At 43.6% G+C, this 23,436-nt stretch overlaps 1 protein-coding gene across 1 annotated transcript; it reads left to right on the top strand.

Moving 5' to 3' along the window:
• Positions 1–13,579: 13,579 nt before the first annotated feature.
• LOC101663816 (adenylate kinase 4, mitochondrial-like) lies at positions 13,580–14,274 on the top strand. The gene has a single exon (XM_045285388.1). The coding sequence runs from the start codon at positions 13,603–13,605 to the stop codon at positions 14,272–14,274; it is 672 nt and encodes a 223-aa protein (XP_045141323.1). The 5' UTR covers positions 13,580–13,602.
• Positions 14,275–23,436: the final 9,162 nt, after the last annotated feature.

Below are 23,436 nucleotides of genomic sequence, written 5' to 3'. Positions count from 1 at the left end.
AAGCCCCTCAAAACCCCTTGGGTCTGTGCCTACTTATCTTTATGATGCTCCTCCTGTGTTCTAGTTGTGTTAAAGTTCCCTCTAAGCAGCTCTCCTGGGCTGGATTCTGCGGAGTCCCTCTGGTACGTGTCACTCAGTCACCATCTTCCCGGAAGTCCACGATTACCAAATTTTTATGCAAATAATGTCAGAGGATTTATTTTTCCTTTGCAAACTGTAGAATCCCCTTGCGTTCATTTTCCATGCGTACTCGGTGTGATATATTTGTTAGCATATTATGTACGTGGGCGTGTCCTAGGTCAAAGCATATGGTTTGGATCCTGACCTGTGGAGCTCGTGTCACACCATGTCTGCAGGAGAAAGGTGTGGCTGTCCACTTCTGTAGGGATTTTCCAGCCTCAGAAACCCTTGCGGGCAGTTCTGCTCTGTTCTGCAGGCTCGCTATGAGTTGGAATCAAATAGAGGTCCAGGGGTTGCAACCCCACCCCCTTGACCGCCCCTGACCACCGCCCCAGGAGAGGAGGAGTAGAGAGTATTGGCGTGAAGGAGAGATGAAATAGATGTTCTGTCTTCCAAATATAACACTTTATATCACTGCACCACATTATGTTTTTCAAAAGGCAACCAGATCTAGGTCCTAGCTCACTGCCATCCAGTCGGTACTGAGTCATAGCGACCCTATAGGACAGGGTAGAACTGTCCTTGCAGGTTTCTGAGCCTGTAACTGTTTACTGGAGTAGAAAGCCCCAACTTCCTCCCTTGGAGCTGCTGGTGGTTTCAAACTGTCGACCTTGTGCTTAGCAGCTCAAAGGTTCCTTACAGCCTTATTCACTAGGGCTCCACTTGGCGAGGTTGTAGAATGGAAACCTTTCACTGTATTGGCATCTCTCCTCTTTATTTGTTTCCAGTCCATGCTTCTCTTATGTACTTTCGGGGTATATCTTGTCGCACGCGCCAATCTTCTTTTTTCTCAAATATCCATCATCCAAAGGGAAATGACAGTGACTTTAAGAGAGTGGGCTCCACTCGGAGAAACCAAGGCTATGCTTTTGTTCCTATTCTTGGGGAGTCGTGACCATGTTTCCCAGTACCTCAGAGAAGGCTATGCTTAAATGAAAATTGTGTTAGAGATTTTATGCCTCCGATTTGTTATTGTTTCTATGCCTCGTGTTAATGTAGTGGGAGTCTAGCAAGCATTGAATTAATTGTGCAGTTAAAAGAAGTTGTAGTCATTGTTGGAGGACACAAGGCAAATGCAATGGCAACATAACCATGTTTTCATCCAATTCCTTGGTTGGATCCGCCAGTTTGCTGACAGAACACCCACGCCACATTTGTGGTGAGAGAAAACCATTTCCAGTAGGCCCGCTTCCCTTTCCCCCTCTTTTTCTGTAGCCTCCTCCTGCTTCTAACCCAAGTGAACACACAGCAGGAAGGCACCAGAGGGCATTCTCGGACCATCTATCTTCCAGGCACAATGGCTGGGAGGCAGCAGGCAACGCTCCACTTTCTCTCCCTTTTGGAGAAAGCAGCTGTTTCGAAATCACACTTGGAACCCCTTGGAGTCTGAAGGCTGCTTGCTAAATAAACCACCACCCAACTGTGGGAAATCACATAGACGTTGACTGAGTGACGAGAGACTTGTGACCTTCCTACTCCGAGTGCTTGGGAGAGCTGGGCAGCAATCTGGTCAACAGAGACGATTATCCAGTAACCAAGGTCAGCCTGGCTTTCCTTGTGATTACTTAGTAATCTGTCTGAACAGTTTCACATGCTGATGGTGAAAAACACGTGAAACTTGTCAGACAGAGTAACAAATACAAGTAAGCCTGTGCTTCCCATGCTTGCAGAGTTCTCTCTCTGCCTCTGATGGCCACGCAGCGAGAACACTGAAACTGGCTTGACTGTTTAGAAGCGGGGTTGGGTTCCAGCCTTCTCTGCTTTCTTGAGCTGCAACACATTAGTTGATGTCTACGGTGTTGTGGTGCTAATTAACGTTCTCTATCTGATTTCTATTGCAATGGCCGCACAGAATCCACAGACAAAATTCACGATTCAAAGAGTGGTAATGTCAGTGAGAAATGCTCAGGATAGTTATTTATCACGGTATGTTACAAAGTTCTTTCAGGTCTGCTAATCGATGCCCCAAGGGGCACACCGCTCTGCTGTGAGCCTCAACCTGAAGACATTCAGCTCAAATTCTGTAGGTCAGCAAAACTCAGCTCCCTGAATTTGGTGCCCCGAATTATTCCACTCCACAAGTCAGCTCCCTGCACCAAAGCACTCAGCCTTTGCTTGCTCTGTGGGCTGGGAAGTGTATCACTCTGGCCCCTTCTCTGGCCCCTGGTCCTGATGCCGCTCCATAATCTCGTGTCCAGAAGGCACACTACACATCTGACTCTTGCTGATAATCAGATCATTCCTCTTGCTTCTCAGAATTCTCATTTATTTTTGGGGGGCTCATTTAATATTTTTAACATCATTTGAAAAAATCATGTTATTGGGGGCTCTTACATCTCCTATAACAGTCCAAACATCAATTGTGTCAAACACATTTGTACATGTGTTGCCATCATCGTTTTCAAAATATTTTCTTCTTGCTTGAGCCCTTGGTATTAGCTCCTGGTTTTTTTTCTTTCCCTCTCCCAACCTCCTCCCCTTGAGAATCCCTGATTAATTAAAAAAATATTGTTATTTTCATATCTTACACCATCTTCTGTCTCCCTTCACTCACATTTCTGTTGTTTGTCCCCTGGTGGCAGGGTTGGGGTGGGTGGGTGGTGGGTGAGGGTAGGGGTTATACATCAATGATTGTAGTCGGTTTCCTGTTTCTTCCTCTTCTACCCCCACTTTCCTTCTACCCTCATGGTATCACTACTCTCATTATTGGTCCTGAGGGGTTTATCTGTCCTAGATTCTGCGTGTTGAGAGCTCTTACCTGTACCAGTGTACATGCTCTGGTCTAGCCGGATTTGTAAGGTAGAAGTGGATTCATGATAGTGGGGGGAAGGAAGCATTAAATAACTAGAGGAATGTTGTGTGTTTTGTCGGTGGTATATTGCACCCAGGCTGGCTCATCCCTTCCTTGTGACGCTTCTGTGAGGGGATGTCCAATTATCTACAGATGGGCTTTGGGTCTCCATTCCAAGCCCCCTTATTTGTATTGATATGATTGTTTTGGGTCTACTGATGCCTGATGCCTGATTATGTCGACACCTCATGATCACACAGGTTGGTGTGCATATTTTATGTGGGCTTTGTTGCTTCCCTGCTAGATGGCCATTTGTTTAACTTCAAGCCTTTAAGACCCCAGATGCTATATCTTGTAATAGCCAGGCACCATCAGCTTTCTTCACCACATGAGCTTATGCACCCATTTTTTTCTTCAGCAATCTGTTGGGAAGGTGAACATCACAGAATGCCAGGTTATTAGAACAAGGTGTTTTTGCATTGAGGGAGGACTTAAGTAGAGGCCCAGTGTCTGTCTGCTACCTTAATACTTCACCTATAAATATATGTACATAGACCTATATCCCTATCACTATATATTAATATATTTACATATGTACATGCCTATGTTATATCTCTATAAATGTATTTTGTCTCCTGGTTCTTTCCTCTACTTCCTTTTACTTTCCTCCTGTCACACGGTCATATTCGACCTTCATTCGGCTCTCAGTACTTTCTCTCAGCTACATTGCACTTGATCAAACCCCACCAAGCATTCTGCGGCCTCCTCACCATCAGTTTTAGATCTCTCATTGTTCTCTTGTCCCTGGGTTTGTCAGCTTCCCACTCCCTTCCTTTCTCCCACCCCTTCCTCTCCTCTGTCTCCTAGAGCCATAGACCCCGTTATTTTCCCCGTTGTTTATCCTGCCATCTTATATAAACAGACATGATAAAAAGAAAAAAGAAAAAGGATATAAATAGTTCCAGGTCTGTCTGCTGACCCTTATGGATGTTTTCCAGTTGGGTTGGTTGAAATGCCAAGCCATGCCCACCGATTCTTAAGTCTATTTTTGGGATTCCTTGTGGACTTCATTGCTTTGCTCCCTTTGCTTCTCTGTTGTGCTCCCTTCCTGCTTCATTCCAGTATTGGGGGTAGGGGTGGGGGTCAGGGAGGGGCATGTCAGACCAGCCACAATTCCCTCACTGTCTCCAGTGCTGTCCCCTATAGTGCCGTGGGCCAGTGAGGGGGCATTGTGTCTCATGGTTGGGCCAGCCCTACAGTCCTCTCTGTGCATTGGCTGCTCTGAGAAGGAATGTCATCCAGAGGTCTCATTTTACAGACAGCAGGATGGAATTCTAGAGTATATTGTTCACAATTAATTATGGGTGAATCTTATCAGTATCTTCCTACACCTTATTACTAGACTCATGTAGGAAAAGGTCATTGGTGGGAATTAGAGACTTTGGTTAGAAGAGCCACATCAAATCATTCACTGCACCTGCAACTACATCTCAGTAAAATAGAAGCCTAGAAACAACAATTGAAGATTGCTTTGAGTTCTGTTATCCCAGACAAACAATTACTTGGTGTTCTCAGTTATCCCAGATAAAATCAGTAGGGCACCCAAAATACCAGCCCCTTTGCCCCCATATGGATCAATTTTGTGATGCCATTTGTGAGCCAGAATCTTCAGTGAATCAGACTGCCTCTTTCAGACCATGTCATTGTTGAAAGCGTCCTCTGTCCTAGCCTGTCTTGCTCACAGAATAAACCTTAATATACTGGATAGAGATGAATCCTGGCCTCAGGTCCTATTTCTTGGACACTCGATGGAAGACACATTCAACATATACCCCAAGGAAAAAAACATTCTCAAACTTTCTTTCCAATGCACCCATAAAGAAACGCATAATTCCAATCCCAATAGAACTACGCCAAAGAATCCAGCCACAAACCCCGCATCATCGGAGTCTTCAATTTCACAATAAAATGCATGCAAAATTTTGTACTGTGTTTCATAATATTGTACACCCACTCCCTACTTATTGACTGATCTTGTTCACTCATCATGGCATTTGCAACAATAGGGAACAATCTATCTGACCACTTTGGAGAGTAGCTACATGTTTGGCACTAACACGCATTGAGGTGTGAGGCAAGGGAAACTTTGACTGCGATCTTTAAAGCTATGTGCCAACTTTGCTGGCCATGATTCTCAGTGGGTTGGCATGTTTGTTATGATGCAATGTGGCAGTTAAATAAATCCTCCACATTCATCTTATACTATATTTCCCTGGTGACCTGAACTTGGGAATCTAATTATATGGATAAGTGAGAAGTGGGCATATTCAACATAAAAAAGAAAAATCATCCTTTTCTCCAGAATTCTTTAGTAGAATCAATGTTCCAAGAACCTAGCCTGCATGGGTCCCATGCTACTCCAGTCTTGCAGATATGCATCCTCTAGTCTGAAAAACATGGAAAAGGCGGTGTGGGGGTTACACTGCTGCCCCAAACCTTGCAACACGCGGTGAGCTTTTCCAATCCCGTAGGAACCATCTCTTCAGCACTACCAGTTCAGAATCAACCTACTACTAAGTGCAATTCGAGGTTATCTAATATCCGCATGAAAGAAGGGAGAGGGAGCGGTAGGGAGGAGAAAGGAAGAAATTCAATTATTGATAGTGCAGAGGTGGATTATCCAATAAACAAATATGCTAGAAGGCATGTGAGATTGTTCCCTACAGATGAGTGAGGAAGCACAAGGAAGCCTTTGCTTACCTCACTTACTGGGAACTCTGTTCCCATTAGGGATAGCGGATTTGAAAAGAGGCTTTGATTTTGTAGGAGGGTTTTGTGACATGTGGAGACAGATGCCAGCCGCTCATGGAAGCAAAATCTTGATGTAGTGCCACATGTGACATTGCTCACTATAAACAAGTAAATAAATACAAGGAAGCTTCTGTTTACCATGCTCATTGTGTAATTTGACACCAGGGACTGGCCCAGAGTGAAAGAATAACCCCTGCTGAGAGGTGGGTCTCTGCAGGTGGGGGCAATTACAATAAAGTTGGGAGACTCAACACTCTGAGCAGGGAACAGCTGTGAGCTGTAAACCTCGGGTGGCATTGTGGGGCCAGCTCGTAACAGCTCACAAGAGCTGACACAACTGTAGAAAGCAGTCTTTCTCGAGCAGGGCTGTGGCTCATGGTTTCAAACTGCAGACCATGAGAAGTGTAGCCCAAAGGCTTGAAGTTAAGTGGCCATCTAGCAGAGAAGCAACAAGCCCACGTGGAAGAAGCTCACCTGCTTGTGCCATCCTCAGGTGTTTGTTTGTTATTTGGGGGTTTTCTGATGCCTGGTACCCGGACCCTGTGGGGGTCGCAAGGAACCAGGGCACAGTATAGCAACAGTGAAACACACAATATTTCTCTGGTTCCTGAGGCTTCCTCACCCCCCACTATCATGACCCCATCTTACCTTTCACTGTGTGCTAGAGGAGAGCATGTACTCAGGTACAGATAAGAGATAAGACACACAAAATCCAGGAACAGGAATGGGAGTAGCAATACCAGGAGGGAAGGGGGGAGTTGGGGAGAGGGGAACCAATCACAATGATCAACACATAACCATCCCCCTGCCCAGGGACCAACAGTAGAAACTGGGGGAAGGGAGACAGCAGTTGGTTGTAAGATATGAAAATAATAATAATTTATAATTTATCAAGGGGCTATGAGGGGGTGGTAGAGGATAAAAAGAGGAGCTGATACCAAGGGCTCAAATAGAAAGTAAATGTTTAGAAAATGATGGCAACATATATCCAAATATGCTTCATACAATTGATGTATGGATTATTATAAGAGCTGTATGAACCCCCAATAAAATGATCTTTTAATTAAAAATAAAAAAGAGCTGATGTACACATCTGAATACATGGTTTGTAGCTGTGCCTTCTCTGACTGAACACAGGTTGGTTGAAACCAGCCACAACGGGAACATTTGCACCTGAGGATTCAAAACAAGCTTTGAATTCATGCTTTTCCCCCATGGATGGGGAGTGGGTTGTTAGACATTTCCCAGCACCCTCCTGGAGGACTGTCTTGGCAGTGAAGAGATGAAGCCCTAGTTGAAGGAGATCGGCAGGTTAGGGCCTCAACAACCACGACTGCAGAGCATTATGTAAGACCTGCCCACAACTAATTGTCACAACAAACAGGCGAACAGACCCATCCTGATTTTTAAGTTGAAGGGCAGCGTGGACGTGAGGAAAGAGCTTGTCATTGGATTTCCTGCAGTTCAGGGGGGAGAAGGCTCCACCAACCACTGCTTAGGGAAAGGGTTTCTTTGGACAATGACCTTGTAATATTTCCCCGCCTGAAATGCTTTTGGCATTCTTCATTTCAGTACTGTGTTTAACTAAGATGATTAAGCGCTAACCTTTTTAGGATGGAACATTTAAAACTTATACGAAAGTAGAGAGAATAGTATAATAAATCCTCCTGTACTCAACGTTCAACTTCAACAATTATTATCTTAAGGCTATTTTTGTTTTACCTATATCCCTACCCACTTCTGTCACTAGTGAAAGAAAGTTTTAAAACTTTGTGAATCAGGAAATGTTGAGTGCATAAACTCAGGCTTGAGGAACCTCCAGGAGAAGTAGGGCTGGGGAGAGACTTCGGACAGACTACAGGCGGAGCAGCCTCACACCACGTTTCCTAACATTCCCATCCAGTGGAAATCATTTGGAGACATGCACATGCAGTGCATTACATGGCACCTGTGTTCAGATTGGCTCCAAGATTTCTTTGATCTCCAGGCTCTTTTAAAATGAAGGCCAGTTGCTATGGATTGGAATGTGCCTCCACAACAAAACAAAACAAAATATCTCGCTGCCGTCAAGTGGTCTATGGTGCACAGTGACCCTGTTGGCGAGGAAGAACAGGCCCTGTTGGTTTCCAAGACTCAGACTCTTGATAGGAGTTGAGAGCCTCATCTCTCTCCTATGGTTGTTTTGAATGGATGACCTTGGAGTTAGCGCAATGCATAACCAAACCTGTGTCTATGTATAAAGTAATGTGATGAATTTACATAGAATCTAATCTAATGTTACATAATCAATCAATCTGTTGAAGTGGTATCCCTATAGGCTGGATTAGAAATCCAATAACTTCTGAGACATAGAAAGATTAGACAGAGGGTTGCACACACACACACACACACACACACACACACACACACGGCAAGATAGGTGTTGTGTAAGGATCACCGAGCAACCAAGAAAGGCCACCAGTTTTGCAGTTTCTGTCACAACAGCACTAGGTAACAAAGACACAAGTGATAAGAAGAAAAATGATGTTCCTATGTGATTGTTGGTACAGTCTAATTGATTCTGATTCACAGCGAATCCATGTGGCATACTAGGAGTGCCCCATAGGACATTCCTTTAAAATTTATTTAATTTTAAAATTTATTATTAATTAGGAGTTAATACACATATTATATCATTCCATCATTCAATCCCAGAATTATACAATTGCTACCAAAGTCAGTCTCCAAATATTCTTTTTCTTCCAGGACTCCTTGACATCGTCTCCCCTTTACACCCCACCCCCATCAAAATCATTATTGTAATTGCTGTCCCCATATGTTCACCAATCCTGGGTTTCCATATCCTGAAACACAGAAAAAACGTATAACACAGCTTTAAGAGGGTGAACTCCCTGACATAACCTTTGAGATACACCCTAATATGAACAACCCAAAACAAAACCAACCAAAAAGACAGAGGATGTTGAAAACTGGATCAGGTCCAGCATGCAACAGAGCGGGGATCAAGGCTTAAGGCTTTAACTGTTCAAGTCAGGTTTATGTCCTTGATCTTCTCTACGCCTCTCTCTTCAGTGCAGTCTGTGCAGTAAGCACTATCCTCCAGCCCTCCGCTGTGGAGAGAGGGCGTTCCCTGGAGGCTTGTTCCCTATGCAGTACCCACGAAGGAATATTGGGCTCCCACTATATTCCACAGCCTTCCACAAGCCAGATTCTCACTGTTTTGGCTCTGATACCAATCCTTCCTTCGACTTTGGAACATATGATTCACAATCCTTCGGTGACGGATTGTAGTGTGCTTCTTCCATAATGGACATCTCACTTGGATGGCTGCTTGTTTGGAGCCTTTAAGACCCCAGACACTATTTTATCTGATAGCCAGGCACCCACTAATTTCTTTGCCACATTTTGCTATAGCACCCATATGTTCTATGTTCTTTTCCTAAGGCTGAGTATTGAGCAGGGTGATGATGTCAGAACTAGTTGTTGTGAAGTTGGAGCTAGGACTTAGTGTGAGCCTCCAACCCATTCCTGGATGTATGATTTTAAAAAATTATTATTAATTGGGACTTAATACATATATCATATCATTCCATAGTTAAATCATGTCAAGCAGAATTATACAATTGCTTCCACAGTTTCCAAACATGCTTTTTCTTCCTGGACTCCAGGGGTTTCCTAGCTGTCATCTCTACAGAAGGAGTTCACCAGCATGTCTTTCTCCAGGGAGCGCCTGGGGGTGGGGGGTGAGGTCAGCAGCCGGGTGCTTCACTGTTGGGCTCCTTGGACACCAGAGATCCAGATAATAGAGGATTTATACTTTATTGCTTTCTAAATGTTTCTTTTCAACTGGCTCTCTCCTTCTGATTAGATGCACAGGAACCAAATATCAAAATGATTCTCAGAGTTAATTCTGCATGATCTTCCATTCCAAATGTAAGATTTGCAATCATCATAATAAGGCAAGGATCTTGACTATTGTTTAATTGGCAAAGGAATTACACTGAAAAACTGCAGAAGACAGGCGAGGTTACCAGCTTAGGGATTTAGAATGAAGAGTTCTGGCCTGCGTGCTTGCCTTCTTCTCCTTCCCTGCCTCGGTGGATCTGCGACAAGAGATGACCTCTCCCCTTTTCTAAGCACGGCAGCCTTCCTTCTCTCTGCTTTTTGGCATCCTCCTTTGCCTCATTCTGCTTATAATTCTAAAGGCATGCAGATGTGAGTTCTGGACAATGTGGAGCTGAAAGGATAAGTAATAGGGTCCCCCTCCGGAAGCCCCTATTGGAAAAGTTAATAATGAATTCCACATGAATAAGAACACTAGAGAAGATGTGATTCCATCATTCTCTATTTATTATTAGAATCATCTACTAAAGTTAGGTAGAAGCATTCAAAGGATAAGCGAAAAGAGACCTCTTGGGAACTTCAGGAAGACGGAAGAGTAGACTATCAACAGAGGAACAGCCCAGTCGAGATCACTGTCTAGCTCCTTCCTAATAAATTGGCTGCAGCTACTTTATTGGAATTGCCCAAGATAAAGCCCTGTCCTTCAGTGCATGTGGAGAACCTGTGGGAGAAGCAGCTTCCATGCTGCCGACAGTGTGTGAGCTATTTATCGACAGAGACCTTTCATTTGCCAGTTGCACAGAAGAGATTGTTGACAGGTGGTAAGTCTGAGCCTGTATAGATCAAAGACTGAAAATAAAAGAAAGCATTCTTTCCTAACGGATGGTTACAGCAGCCGATTGAAAAAGGCTGTGCAGGTATTAATTCCCACCACTCGTCTCTTCTAGCCAGTATATCTTGAAGATATGCCTGTTAAGTTGAAACTTTCCCATAAGCTGGCTGAATCTATGTTGAGTTGTTAGGAAGCAATATTTCATGCATGAAATGAAAGAACGTTCCAGTGAGTTTCTTGCTTGGCTCCTTAAAAAAAAAATCTATTCTTGATTGTTTCCTTTTTGTTGAAATTTCATGATGTCAGCATAAAGCTGGCTTGCAATCAAAGGTGCTTATATAGCTGACGTATTGTGTGTATTATATAAACAAATACAAACCCCTTTTTTAGGCTATGTTCATTTTTAGCAGAAGTTCAACTTTATTTTTAAAAACTTAAATCTGATTTAATTTTGGTTCTCTTAGGCTTTCACTAACCTGGTCCAAAATTAAGCAATATTCGTGGTGACTGCATGTTATGATATGCATATGAGTTCCAGTTATTAATCTTATATATGTAATTCTGATATTAAAAGAGTTACAAGAGAGGATGCTCAGTGAACAAAAGGAGAAAGGGCCTTGCAATGTAAAGCTGTCACCCCAAACAGCGAATCCTCTGGTTGAGGAAGGAAGTTGCGACTGTACACCTAACCCAATTGGAGAGCTCTTGTTCATATATAAGGGCCACTGCTGGGCATTGATTCTCAGTAGAGGCGAACAGATAGTAGGTCTTTGAAACAATATTTATGTATGTCAACTTCCTTAGAGGTCTGTATGAGATTCTGTGCCCTAAGCACTCTTTTAAGAATGGCATTAGCCTAATTCCTATCAGTTTATCTATACAGTGAAACCAGCACCAGTGAATTTATTATTTTCTCAAGTGGTGTTAGGATCATCTAACGCAACCCAAGGAATCAAATGCCCAGTCCATTTGACAGGGGATGTCTTGTCATGACCTTTAGCAGTAATTTTCTAGTTGGCTCTTGCCTCAGGGTGAGTTCACATGTGTCAGGGTAGAAATGTGTGCCAAGGTTTTCAATGACTGGAAGTGTACAACCCAGCTTTTCTTTTTACGTTATTTTGTGTGGATGCCAACCTGCATCTTCTCCACAACAACACACTAAGGTCTGCACCACGGATAATGATCTTGATGTCAGGTGGCATCAAGTCAGTTTTTAATCAGAGTGACCATAGAGTGCAGCTGCTCCATAGTGTTTTTCTACGCGGTCATTTTTTTTCCCCAATAGTTTTTTTTGGCAAGTACTTTATATACCATATAATTCAGTAGTTCAATCATTCAGTTATATCATGGAGAATTGTACAACCACCCCCACCAATTGTAGAGTATTCCCTCTCCCCCATGGTTAAATCGCCTTCAAGAGGATTTATGCAATCACAATCCATTCTAGTGCTCCCTACCCCCTCCCATCTGCATTAGTTACTCCTGAAATCCCCCTTTTCTCCCCATCTCTACCCCCAGGCCGCTGTATTCCCATATCCATCCCCTTGTATCCATTATTATCCTTATGGGTTCACTCCTCCTGTGCTTCACAGATGGGAGCTCCAACAGAAAATCATAGAAAACAAAATCACACTAAGGTGGTTAGGGTAAAAACATAATAGTATACAGATACAAATACTAATAGTGCATAAGAAGGAAAAGAAAGAAACCCCAAACAACAATAATACAAAAGTAGGGGAAGAAATGTCTGTCATGAAACCAGTGAGAGATACTTGCACCCAGAACAAATTCAGGACTTTCGTAATTCTCATCTTTGAATCACACAAGGCGGTGTGCTTCTTCCCCGAGGACTTAATTGACTCCTAGTTTAGATGGCTGCTTTTTTGAATACAAGCCTTTAAGACCCCAGACACGATTCTGATTGAGAGGTTGGCACTATCTGCTTTCTTCACCACACTTTGCTGTTGCACACTTATCTTCAGCGATTATTTCATGAAGGTGATTATTGATTAGTAGGCTGCAATTTTTTACAGGAGTAGATTTAGAGGAGTAGACTCCCCCCACAGAGGGATTTGAACTCACTGGGAGGAGGAAACCTCCCAACCTTGCTTTTTATAGGCAAGTGTTTCACTCTTAAGGCTTATTGTAATGAATGGCTTGAAAGCCTTGCCATCAAGTTGATTACAACTTCAAAAATTAACAAGTCTATTCCACATAGAAGAAGCGCTGCTTTGGATTTCTGAGACGGTGACTCATCAGAGGAGACAGCTTTATCTTCCTCCCATCCATCAGCTGGTAGGTTTGAACTGCCAGCACTGCAGTTAGCAGCCCATGGCTTAACTCATTGCACTAAGACTCCCGTGAATGTCCTCATTCACTCTAGTACTCTAGCTTTGTAGTGAGTTTATATCCTAAAGGCTAAGTTAAAGGAATCCAGGTCCTTAATCTGCTGTGACAGGAATAAAGGTGAAATAGATTAAATATGGATAATAGAAAAAATGTAAGTTGGGAAGGTAGTGGTACATAAATTTCAAAAGTTAAAGAGAAAATGTGAACTGCTACTGAATGCACATATCAGTTCTTTGGTCCATTTGACAAGGATAGTAGTACAGATCCTTAATTGGCAAGAGTAGTAGTGTGGGGCAGAAATAACATTGACTCTCAGGCTCATAAAACTTGTGAGGGTCGGAACTAGCATTAGTTCCTTAGTAGTACAGGGATGTGCACAAGACACACTCCATGAAATACTGTCTGTGTGTGAGCTACAAAGTTCTCATTCAATGCAGATTTGGTGTTTTAATATAAGAACTGGCCCTATTCCCAATGAGCTTTTGACAGCATTAACATGAATAAAACAAAAGAGAAAATAATTAAATTCCAAATTAAATTATATGGATGTAATTAGTACAGGAGACAAGAGATATTGGAAATCCAGGTAGGTTGGAATACTTAGTGAATGCTTAATAGAAGAGAAAGGATTAAGTTTCCCCTCTAAAAGTGGCTGGAATAAACTGAGAATGACGGGCAAGGGGCAAAGACTTTTAGAAAGGGAGAATTTTGGACACGCTGGCGAGGGCCCAGGAGAGAAGAAACAAAGTTCCCAGCGCTCGCGGTCCCGTGGGTCGCCTCCCTGGGCGTGCTGGCAATGGCCTCCAAACTCCTGCGCGCGGTCATCCTCGGGCCGCCCGGCTCCGGAAAGGGCTCCGTGTCCCAGAGGATCGCCCAGAACTTGGGCCTTCAGCATCTCTCCAGCGGCCACTTCTTGCGGGAGAACATCAAGGCGAACACGGAGGTTGGTGACATGGCAAAGCAGTACATCAGGAAAGGTCTTTTGGTTCCTGACCATGTGATCACACGCCTCAGGGTGTCGGAGCTGGAGAACAGGAGCGACCAGCACTGGCTACTGGATGGTTTCCCTAGGACTTTAGTACAGGCTGAAGCCCTGGAGAGAATCTGTGAGCTGGATCTAGTGATCACGCTGAACATTCCATTTGAAACGCTCAAAGACCATCTCAGCCAGCGTTGGGTTCACCATCCCAGTGGAAGGGTGTATAACCTGGACTTCAACCCACCTCCCGCACATGGCATTGATGATATCACTGGCGAACCATTGGTCCAGCAGGAAGATGATAAACCTGAAGCAGTTGCTGCCAGGCTAAGGCAGTACAAGGATATGGCTAAGCCAGTCATTGATCTATACAAGAGCCAGGGAGTGCTCTACCAATTTTCTGGGAAGGAGACGAACAAAATCTGGCCCTATGTGTACACACTCTTCTCGAACAAGATCCCACCTATTGAATCCAGAGAAGCCTACTGAGCCTACCTGATGGGAGAACCAGGAAAAGAATTGACCCCGTCTGCTTTCCTGATGATGTATGTGCAAGACCCCAATGTCAGGAATCTATGAAAGTATCAACAATGAAAATGAAGCTGCTTCCTGCACCTGCTAAGGCATCAAATAAAATTGTTCATAAACACCAAAAAAAAAAAAAGAAAGAAAGGGAGAACTTTGTAATGAAAATAATGTGGGTGGAATGGGAAAGGTGGGTGCTAGAATCTGTGAATAAATCTATAATAAATAGTATTACTCCATCCATTCACTCAATAGTCATTTATTAAGCACTAAGTTAGTGCTGGGCACTGGCTACTCTAGACAATAAACCAAACCGAATAACCCTTCATGGAGATAACCCAGGTACCCTGTAAACATTCAAATGTATTTATTCTCACACGATGTGGTGTATTTTTACAGTAAATACACTTAATGAGGCTAAGCCAATTCACCCCCAAGAGTAACGTATAGACCTGCAAATCAGGTTCAGCAACCAGGGGACTCTTTGGGTGGTATAGGCAAACAAGTCAAAGTTCACCATTTTGCCATACAATGGCTAAGGGTTATTTATTTATTTATTCTTTCTCCAAGGCAGTGATATTTACTGATGAGCTAAACCTAAGGAGCATCTAGTAAATTTTCCTGCCAGAGCTTGGATGCTGACCTTGCCCACCTGCTGTTTTCCCTTTGAGGCCATTTAGTCAGGGAGTATTTTTTTACTTGACACCTCATTAGGCCCTCAATACCTCTGGGATGCTCTGTGGGAGAAGGCATTCAGCAAGAGCCTTTATGTGCTCCGGACAGGGAATACTTGGGAATGCTTGGGAGAGTAGCTGCTAAGCAAACAAGTGAAGTATTTGGCAGGCACTTTGAAGGCAAGGTCTGGGTGGCCAAAGCCCTGGCCCTTGGTCCAAGTAGCTGATGCCCTGGTCATTGTTTGGGTTGAAGCCTGAGAATCATAAAGAAACAGGGGTTTGAGTGATAGGCGATCATAAAGCCCTGCACTCACAGCAATAGTTTAGTCACTAATGTCTCTGTGATGAGCCAAAGGGTCTGGCAAAGGGAAGAGCCATCCAAGGACTTGACGGTTCAGATCTATAGATGTGGCTTCTGCTCGCCTGGGGGAAGCCAAGTTTTTGTTTGTTTTCAATCTGAATTTTAATTAGATTGTTTTAGTGGAAACTCGAAGCCAGAAAGTGAATAAATAACTCAAACTTGGTTTAAGTAACAGAAGAACATAGTTCTTTCTGGTAGGGCCTGGACTCGATGATTAAACATTTTATTAACAATTTTATTCTTTGCCATTTACCAGGCTTTGGTTCAGGCATTTTGCTGAGTTGCAAACTGTGGAAATTTGTAGTAATTGGCGGGGAAAGAATCACATGTGGTTTCTTCCAAAACTTTTTCCAATTTTTTTTCTTCTTTCTTCTTTTTTTGTGTGTGTGATCTGAATTCTATGGGAAAATTACTCAGAAGGAGGATTTTCTCTTTTAATGATGTAACAATGCTTGGCTTGTGTTGCCTGTTTTTATTTTCTAGCTGCATTATAGTTACATTTTCCCACGTGACTTATTTTTTTACTGCACCATCTTCCAGTTTAGAAGATATAAAAATCGGATGGCTTTCAGGGAGCTTCTGCAGATATCCTGTCCGTGGACTGTCCTTGGTGTGGCCATCGATACTGCTGGGCAGTCAGGCCACTGTCTGCCCATTTTGTGGCAATCCATCACTCAGGGTCTTTTAATGAGCAGTTGCAGGTGAATCACTAATTGGCCCCATATTTGCATACATATGCCAGAGATTTACAGGTTTGCTATTATAAATCTTAATCACACAAGCAGTGCAGAAACTTTAGCATTCATCCCTCATCCTTTACAATTGCCTCATCAGCTCTTTACAGAAGATTTTCCTGCCTTGGGAGTTTTAAGTGGGTGAAAAATGACTTGCTATATTAAGAAAAACAGTTGTGTTTTCTTTTGAAGAAGAAAAGGCTAAGAGAAAACATAATGATGATTTTATAGGAAGCCTTTTCACGTAGTAGCAGGGAGACAAAGTGCCTGGAAAGGGGCACCTTTTTTACATTTAAAAATTCCTTTCTAAGCTTTTTGGTGATATCAGGAGGGTGACTAGGCTATCAGGATGATGGCTGCAACTCGGATGGCAAAGAGAATACTGTCAAGGCCTTTATTTTTTTGGAGAACAGGATTAGCTTAAGCAACAACAGTACAGGCTCCCTTACCCGGGGCTCAGATGGCCCTCCCGTCTGCAGGAACCTGGGAGAAATTCAGGTTTGAAGGGTCATTCTACTGTCAGAATCCTTTCCGGCTACAGGGTCTGGGCCTCTGACCAATGTTGATGCTGTCAGCCACACACGTCTATTCTGCTGGTCAGGCTTCACAACCCTTTCTGTATCTGGGGGCAGAGATGCTTTCCACTTCATGTACGGACACACCGATTCATAATTGGACTTCTTCCAGACCCCAAACACTATTCACCAAAGGAAGCGTGTGTGTTGGGGTCTCAACTGCTGGGGAGGAAAAGCCATCCCAGGTCCTTGGTCTGCCACACAGCAGGATGCAAGTGTATTTCAATGGAGGGTTTGTAAATTTGATTGATTCTTAATCTCTGGGAGTAATTCTGGGATAGATGGGAAATAGAGGAAATGAGATCTTTCAGAAATGCAAGTAAATGTTTTATGCTCCACTTAAAATGGCTCTTTGTTTTCAGATGCTCTAAACTTGGGTCCCATAGGTTCTGTAGACTTTAAAAGTGCTGTAGATATTCGTCGAAAGTTGGTGTCAGATGGGTGAAGGGCTCCCAATGCTGACGGATCCGTGAGCACTCTCATGCCCCCTCTAGATTCCTGCGATTTGCTCCTTGGCCTGCTCACTCTCTGGAGAGGTGGAGTGCAATTTTTACTGGTTCTTCCATCCCAAAGGTCTCTATGGAGTTCTGGACAGCATCCCAGCCACAGGTATCCTTCTGATTTCTGACAAGCGAGGAGGGCACACAGCTCCAGGCAGATGGGATGTCTGTGCTATATTTTGGGATGCAGTTTATTTGGCAGTTATAAAATTTATTATTATTTTTTGCAAAAGCGGCTACCTTAAAGCAATCCTTCATTATTTTGATATTTGGTATTTGTGAGTTTGCCTATTCCTAAAGTTTTGTGACCCCACCAATCAAGTATCCGGGTGCTTTCCTGGTCCCTTGGGATCATACACAGGGCTGTGAAGAACTGAGGTCACCCGACACACACTGCTCTGCCTGTCAGTTTCAGCTCTCACACTGTCACCAAGCATCCTGTCTGTGGCTTGGTTGTCGCCATGCCACTCACGTTTGGCTGGTAAGCTCGCTTTCTGAGAGGGCCCCAGCGTGCACTGTTGAGGTGCTGTGCAGTGCTCCGAGAGTTAAGAAGACTGTGATGGGCCTTACATAGAAAATACATGTGTAAGATAAGCTTCCCCCAGGCACGAGTTATCGTGCGGTTGGTTGAGTGTTCAATGCTAGTGAGTCAACAATAGATATGAAATAAGGTGTTTTATACCCCAAACACACATAAAACAAGGTTATGCATTGAATGGTTGATGAAAACGTGAGTTGAGGTTCGAAGGAACCTAACCCAACCCTGTATTTTCTCTAGGAAAAAGGCTTTTATATTCGATAATTTACTGTTCGTGGTGACTTTATAGGTTATAACGACCACAGATAATGAGGATAGATTACAATCACGAGAGTCTTCTTGGCTGTCCCATTTTCAGTATGAAAGTTATGTTTGCACTGAGGAAGAATATTGTTTATACATTGGCTGCTATGAGTAGGTTTGAGTTGGCCTGGCCTGAGTTGGGAGAATAATGAACACATTTCAATAGAGGTGTTTTCATGGCGGGAAGAGAGGAATTCAGGAAGGTTCTGTGGGGGGTGGGAGTTTGGAAGTAGGATGGTGGAGCGGTGGAATCACTCTTTCCCTCACTGCAACTTCTCTTTGTAAGGATGCTGGTGCTTTGGACATGATGTTCATTTCCCAGAAGGGGGCAGAGTTTTTTGATAAGTTGTGATGTTGCTAGGTGCCATCAACTCAGTTCTGGCCCAGAGTGACTCCAGGCACAACAGAGCAGAACACTGGCCCATCTTGCACCGTCCTCATCATTGTTCCCAACACTTGCCCACTGCTGCAGTCACTGAGCCAATGCACCCTGGCGAGGGTCTTCCTCCTTTGCGTTGCCCTCCATTTTACAGAGTGTGAGGCCCTTCAGCAGGGACTGATCTCTGCTGACAACATGTTCAAAATCGGAAAGACAAACTCACACCATCCTTGCCTTTCAGGAACCCCCTGGCCATACTTCTTCCAAGACAGATAGGTTTGCCCTTTTAGCAGTCCATGGAATTTTCAGGATTCTTCACACCCACTTCTTTGAGCACCACGGTTCAAATGCATTGATTCTTGATAAGCCGTGGTTCTTTTTTTCCAGCAAATATCTTCTGCTTCAATATGAAACTGGTTCTATATTCTGTTATTTAGCAAGATCATGGAATGTAAAGAAATCTTAGTGAGTTAGTTTGGTATAGTAGTCAAAACAGTAGACTTTGGACTTACATAAACCTAGGTTCCTCTTTAAGACCCACTCCTTCGATGGTGCACAGTTTTGATAAATTTACTTCATCTCCTTGGGTCTCAGTTTCCTCCTTGGAATATGTGGGTAACTATCTGACAGGGTTGCTCTAGGGAATAAGTACATATATTACTATAAATTAATTAACACTAGGTATGGTTTATAGTAAGTACTTAATGAAAGAGGTGACTATGTTGTTAGTAATCTTTTTGTTAGTAAGAAGGCTATGTGAGCATGAAAGACTGACTTTTGAATTGTTAATAGATGACTTTCTGTGGGTTTTAAAATAGTCCTTTCTCTCTGAAAATTATGCATTTTGGGGAAAATGACACATGATCTTATGCTATCTATGCATATCATCAGACATAAATAATAAAAGAGAAATTGCAATGATGATCTATTAACTGGACGACCAATGTCAGGTGACTTTTATTTGAAGAGTTCCACAAAAGCGTTTGTTTGTTTAAAAACATTTTGCTGTGTTTTCAGGGAAGCCTCTCATAACTATTTCGACTCCCTTTCAACAATGTCTGTGTACATTTTTCAGTGCTGTTCTTCATAATCATGGACATTTTCAACATTTCCAATCTGACTGTTCTACTTTTTGGTTGCTTGTTTTGTGTTGGACACCGTTTTAACGAATATCTCTCCTATCTTTGTTTAAAGAGACCTGCTGGCGTATATTGGGCTGGTTAACTATTGGGCTGTGTCCCGCGTGGTCAGCAGCTTGAAACCACTAGACCCTCAACAAGACGGGTTGACACTGTGGCTGCTTTGATGGGCTCAGTCTTGGGAACAATGGTGAGGATAGGGCGGGACTGTGCAGGGCTTTCGTTCTGTTTTGCACCACGCCACCGCAGATTTGCTTAGGTTATCTCAAAATCTGGGATTGTGTATCTGGGACTCTTTTTTTGTTTAATTAATCAATTTATTGGGGCTCATACAATTCATCACAATACATAGATCAATTGTGTAAAGCATATCTATACATTTGTTGCCCTCATCATTCCCAAAATTCGCTTGCCTCTTGGGTTCCCGGAATCCGCTCATTTTCCTTTTTTTTTCTCCCCCCCTCCCCTTCCCTTCCTCCTCCCCTTTCCCCCATGCACCCTTAATAATTTATAAATTATTATTGTATCTTATATTACACTGTCCGGCGCCTCCCCTCACTCACCCCGCTGCTGCCCGTCCCCCAGAGAGGAGGCCATATGTGGCTACCTGTGATCCATTCCCCCTTACTACCTCCCCTTTCCCTCCTGGTATCGCCACTGTCACCCCTGGTCCTGAGAGCTTCATCTGTCCTAGATTCCCTGCGCTTCCAATTCCCATCTGTACCGCTGTGCATCATCTGGTCTAACCAGGTCTGCAAGGCGAAACTGGGGTCCTGGTAGTTGGGGGGAGGAAGCGTTTAAGAACTAGAGGAAGGTTGTGAGTTTCATTATTACTATACTGTACCCTAAGTGACTCATCTCCCCACAAAAAACATGGAAGTTGCAAAAACTCTGTGCCATTTTCATATCCTACCAGTTCTTTGCTTCTCATCTCTACAGTGAAGACCAAACATTCTCATCCACAGATGTGCTTTCAAATCTCTGGGGAAGTTTTTGCCAGTCCCTGATACCTGAGCTCTACCTGAGCACATAAGTGTTCTTATCGTTTATAGTAAGTTCTTATGGTTTATAGTAAGTTCTTATGGTTTATAGTAAGAACACATAAGTGTTCTTATGTGGTTGATCTCATATTGTTGAGAATCACTGTACTAGATTCTGTTTCTGAAATTTTCCACTCCTTTCTCTTTTATTCATGATATAATCCAGTCTCAGTCATCCTTGCTTTGCCATCAGCAGAGCTGAGGTCACGTTGTCGTAACCACTCTGAAATCTCCGTGTCTTCTGATCTCACATGTCCATCCCATAGCAGGCCTCTGATGCCTGACCCCCCCATTTCAGGACCTAAGTTGGCACTGGTTCCCGTCTCTGGAGTGTTGCTGGTTGAAGGGTCAGGGAAAGTACACACAGGAACAGCTATCTCTGGAAATGAGATAGGTCCCAGCCCAGAAGTACAGATGCCAGGTTGGCTTAGGACCCTTTGGCTGGAACTCATCGTTGGGCTCCACCTGATTTCAAAGAGAGAGCGCGTATATAAGTCTACCATGGATGCACAGGAGAGGCAGAAACATGGGGGTGGGGGGGAAGCCCCGATGTTTACCACAATGGACAATATGTTTATTTCAGTTTCTAAATCTGCATTGCCCTCATCTGTGTTATTGCTAGTGGCAATTGAGTTACATTGTGGGCCCCCACCCCCCTCTACCATCTCATGAACAATATAATGAAATATTGCCAGGTCCTACACCATATTCCTGATGTTTGAGTCTATTGTTGAATTCTTCTGCTACCAGGAGGGCTGAAACCTCTACACTCCTCCGTTCTTATCCTGCTCACAAGAGAGCTGTCAGGTAAGGGACAACACTCAGATCAGAGCCAGAGAAAAGGTTTGAAGAGAAAGAGTGAACTTATTGAAGGGGACACATTGGTATAGAATTCTAAAAGGCCATTGGCTAGTTGAAGGGCCTGGTAGGATGTAGAGCTAGCCCTTTTATTCTGCTAATGCTGGACCTCCCATCATTGGCTGGCTTACTGCTGTTCTTGGCGATTGACTGGTTCTTTGCAGTATGCCCCTCTTACGGGGTATGTGCACTTCTGCACCCTAGACTTCCTGCTGTGCTGTTGTCTCCAGACCCCAAACCAAAGGGTCTATTCATTCCCCATCCAGGCTTTTCACAATCTACTATCTCGGGTCTCTTCCATAGATAAGGACATATGTCTTATGTGTCTTGCACCTTCCTTTATGTTGAAAAGGCACGTTGGGAAACATGTCTCCTCCTCTCTTTTGTATTAGGGTTTTTGCCAACGTCTCCTCTTTCCCCTTTGCCCACTTCTGCCTAGTGAGCACTTCAAACCCAGGGGCTTGGCTTCGGGCGCTATGTTGAAATCCTCAGAGCTCTCGCAGGTTAAGTTTTACAGGCAGCCCACCAGGGCTTTCTCCTGAGTCCATTTTGGTCTGGAAGCTTTATTGGAAGGTGTCCACCCGGGTCACCTTGAGGGCATGTGAAATACCTATCGAAGAGCATTCGAGAATGTCCAGCATTCGAGCAACACGCAAAGCACAACAAACTGACCGAGGCGATGGCACTCCTCCCTATGGCAAAGGCTGTCTTGCTTCATCGGATTCCATCTTGAAGGCTTTAGTCTGGAAGAGGTCTTAGACAGTATTATGGAGTCTCGCTTTCTTGTTGACTTTGGCTCTTAAAACCCAAGAGGATTCAAAGAAAATAAGAAAGACTGCAAATGTTGTCAAATGATCCCCCCCGCCCCCAACAAAGGGCGAACAGAGAATCATGGGGAGGAAATGCACTTCTGCATCTAACAGGGACAGAATGTATGCCACTCTCATGGAGGCTGTCTGTGTAATGGCACATTTGCAGAACGGTTATCTATTGTTCCCTTTTGGCCCTGAGCTGAGTGGCACGTTAGTGAAGTTAGCAGCTACTGGGGAGAATAAGTCTTTTGGAGAGAGCTATCAACTCTTACTGGTTCCAAAGTTTTTATTGGATACATTTTTACTATGAAATAGGCTCATGAGATCGGCAGGCTAATAAACCAGACATGATAATCACATCATGTGTGTGGCAGAAATTATCCGTATTCCCCAGTGCGCCGAGACGTCACAGGCCTCAGTGGAGACAGATGAATTCATCATTCTGGAGCAGCAGGGTGGGTCATAGCCTGGGTGGCAAGCTATGTAAATATTAATGGAGATTCCAAACTCCACTATGTCTGTAGTAATTTCTGTGCCGTGTTAGCAGCTGAGGGTCAAGGCAAAGAAAGAAAGAAATGGTGTGGGTGGGACTTGGATCGCTTCTACTGTAAGGAAAATCCTTTTGTTTATTTTCTTTAAAGTTCTTTTTGTCTCTTCAGTGTCTGTAGCCATCTGAAAATGTCCACATGATGCCGGAGAAAATTTTATTCGAGAAATCCACTGATACTCTTGCCATAAGGTTGTTTGACCTCTTTCTTTTTAATTTTACAGTGTCAGCCTCTGGGCTGAATAATTTCAAACAGATTTGCCTCCCAGGACCCCTCTGTTTTGTGGAACGGACCATGAAGAAACACTTGAATAGTGGGTGAAATGACGAATACCCTAAGCCTCACAGACTATTAGGAATCAATTTCTCAAGCATCATACCTCATTTTTCTCCCTCCCTCCCAGTTCAATGCAGGAATCCCAAGGTTAAAAGGAAGCAGCTGAACAAACAATATTCTTGGTTGAGGTTTATGCACTGTTCAATTTTTATTTTATGTCACTGTATGATAGAAAGGTGAGCCCCAGTGGGATAGTGGTTACATATCGGTCTACTAACCAAAGGTCAGTAGTTTGAAACCACCAGCCACTCCATGGGATGACAACAAGGCTTTCTATTCCCACAAACAGCGACAGTCGCAGACACCCACAGGGGCAGTTTCTAGAATTG

Source organism: Echinops telfairi, unplaced genomic scaffold (assembly GCF_000313985.2).
Source record: "Echinops telfairi isolate 266 unplaced genomic scaffold, ASM31398v2 ScPeMD7_7469;HRSCAF=8507_1, whole genome shotgun sequence".
NCBI classification, from domain to species: domain Eukaryota; kingdom Metazoa; phylum Chordata; class Mammalia; order Afrosoricida; family Tenrecidae; genus Echinops; species Echinops telfairi.
The sequence above is the reverse complement of the archived record's forward strand: the minus strand, read 5'-3'. Positions and strand labels throughout refer to the sequence as shown.

Bases quoted from the DNA above. Each gene is read 5' to 3' on its own strand.
- LOC101663816 (XM_045285388.1), top strand. From the start codon at position 13,603: ATGGCCTCCAAACTCCTGCGCGCGGTCATCCTCGGGCCGCCCGGCTCC.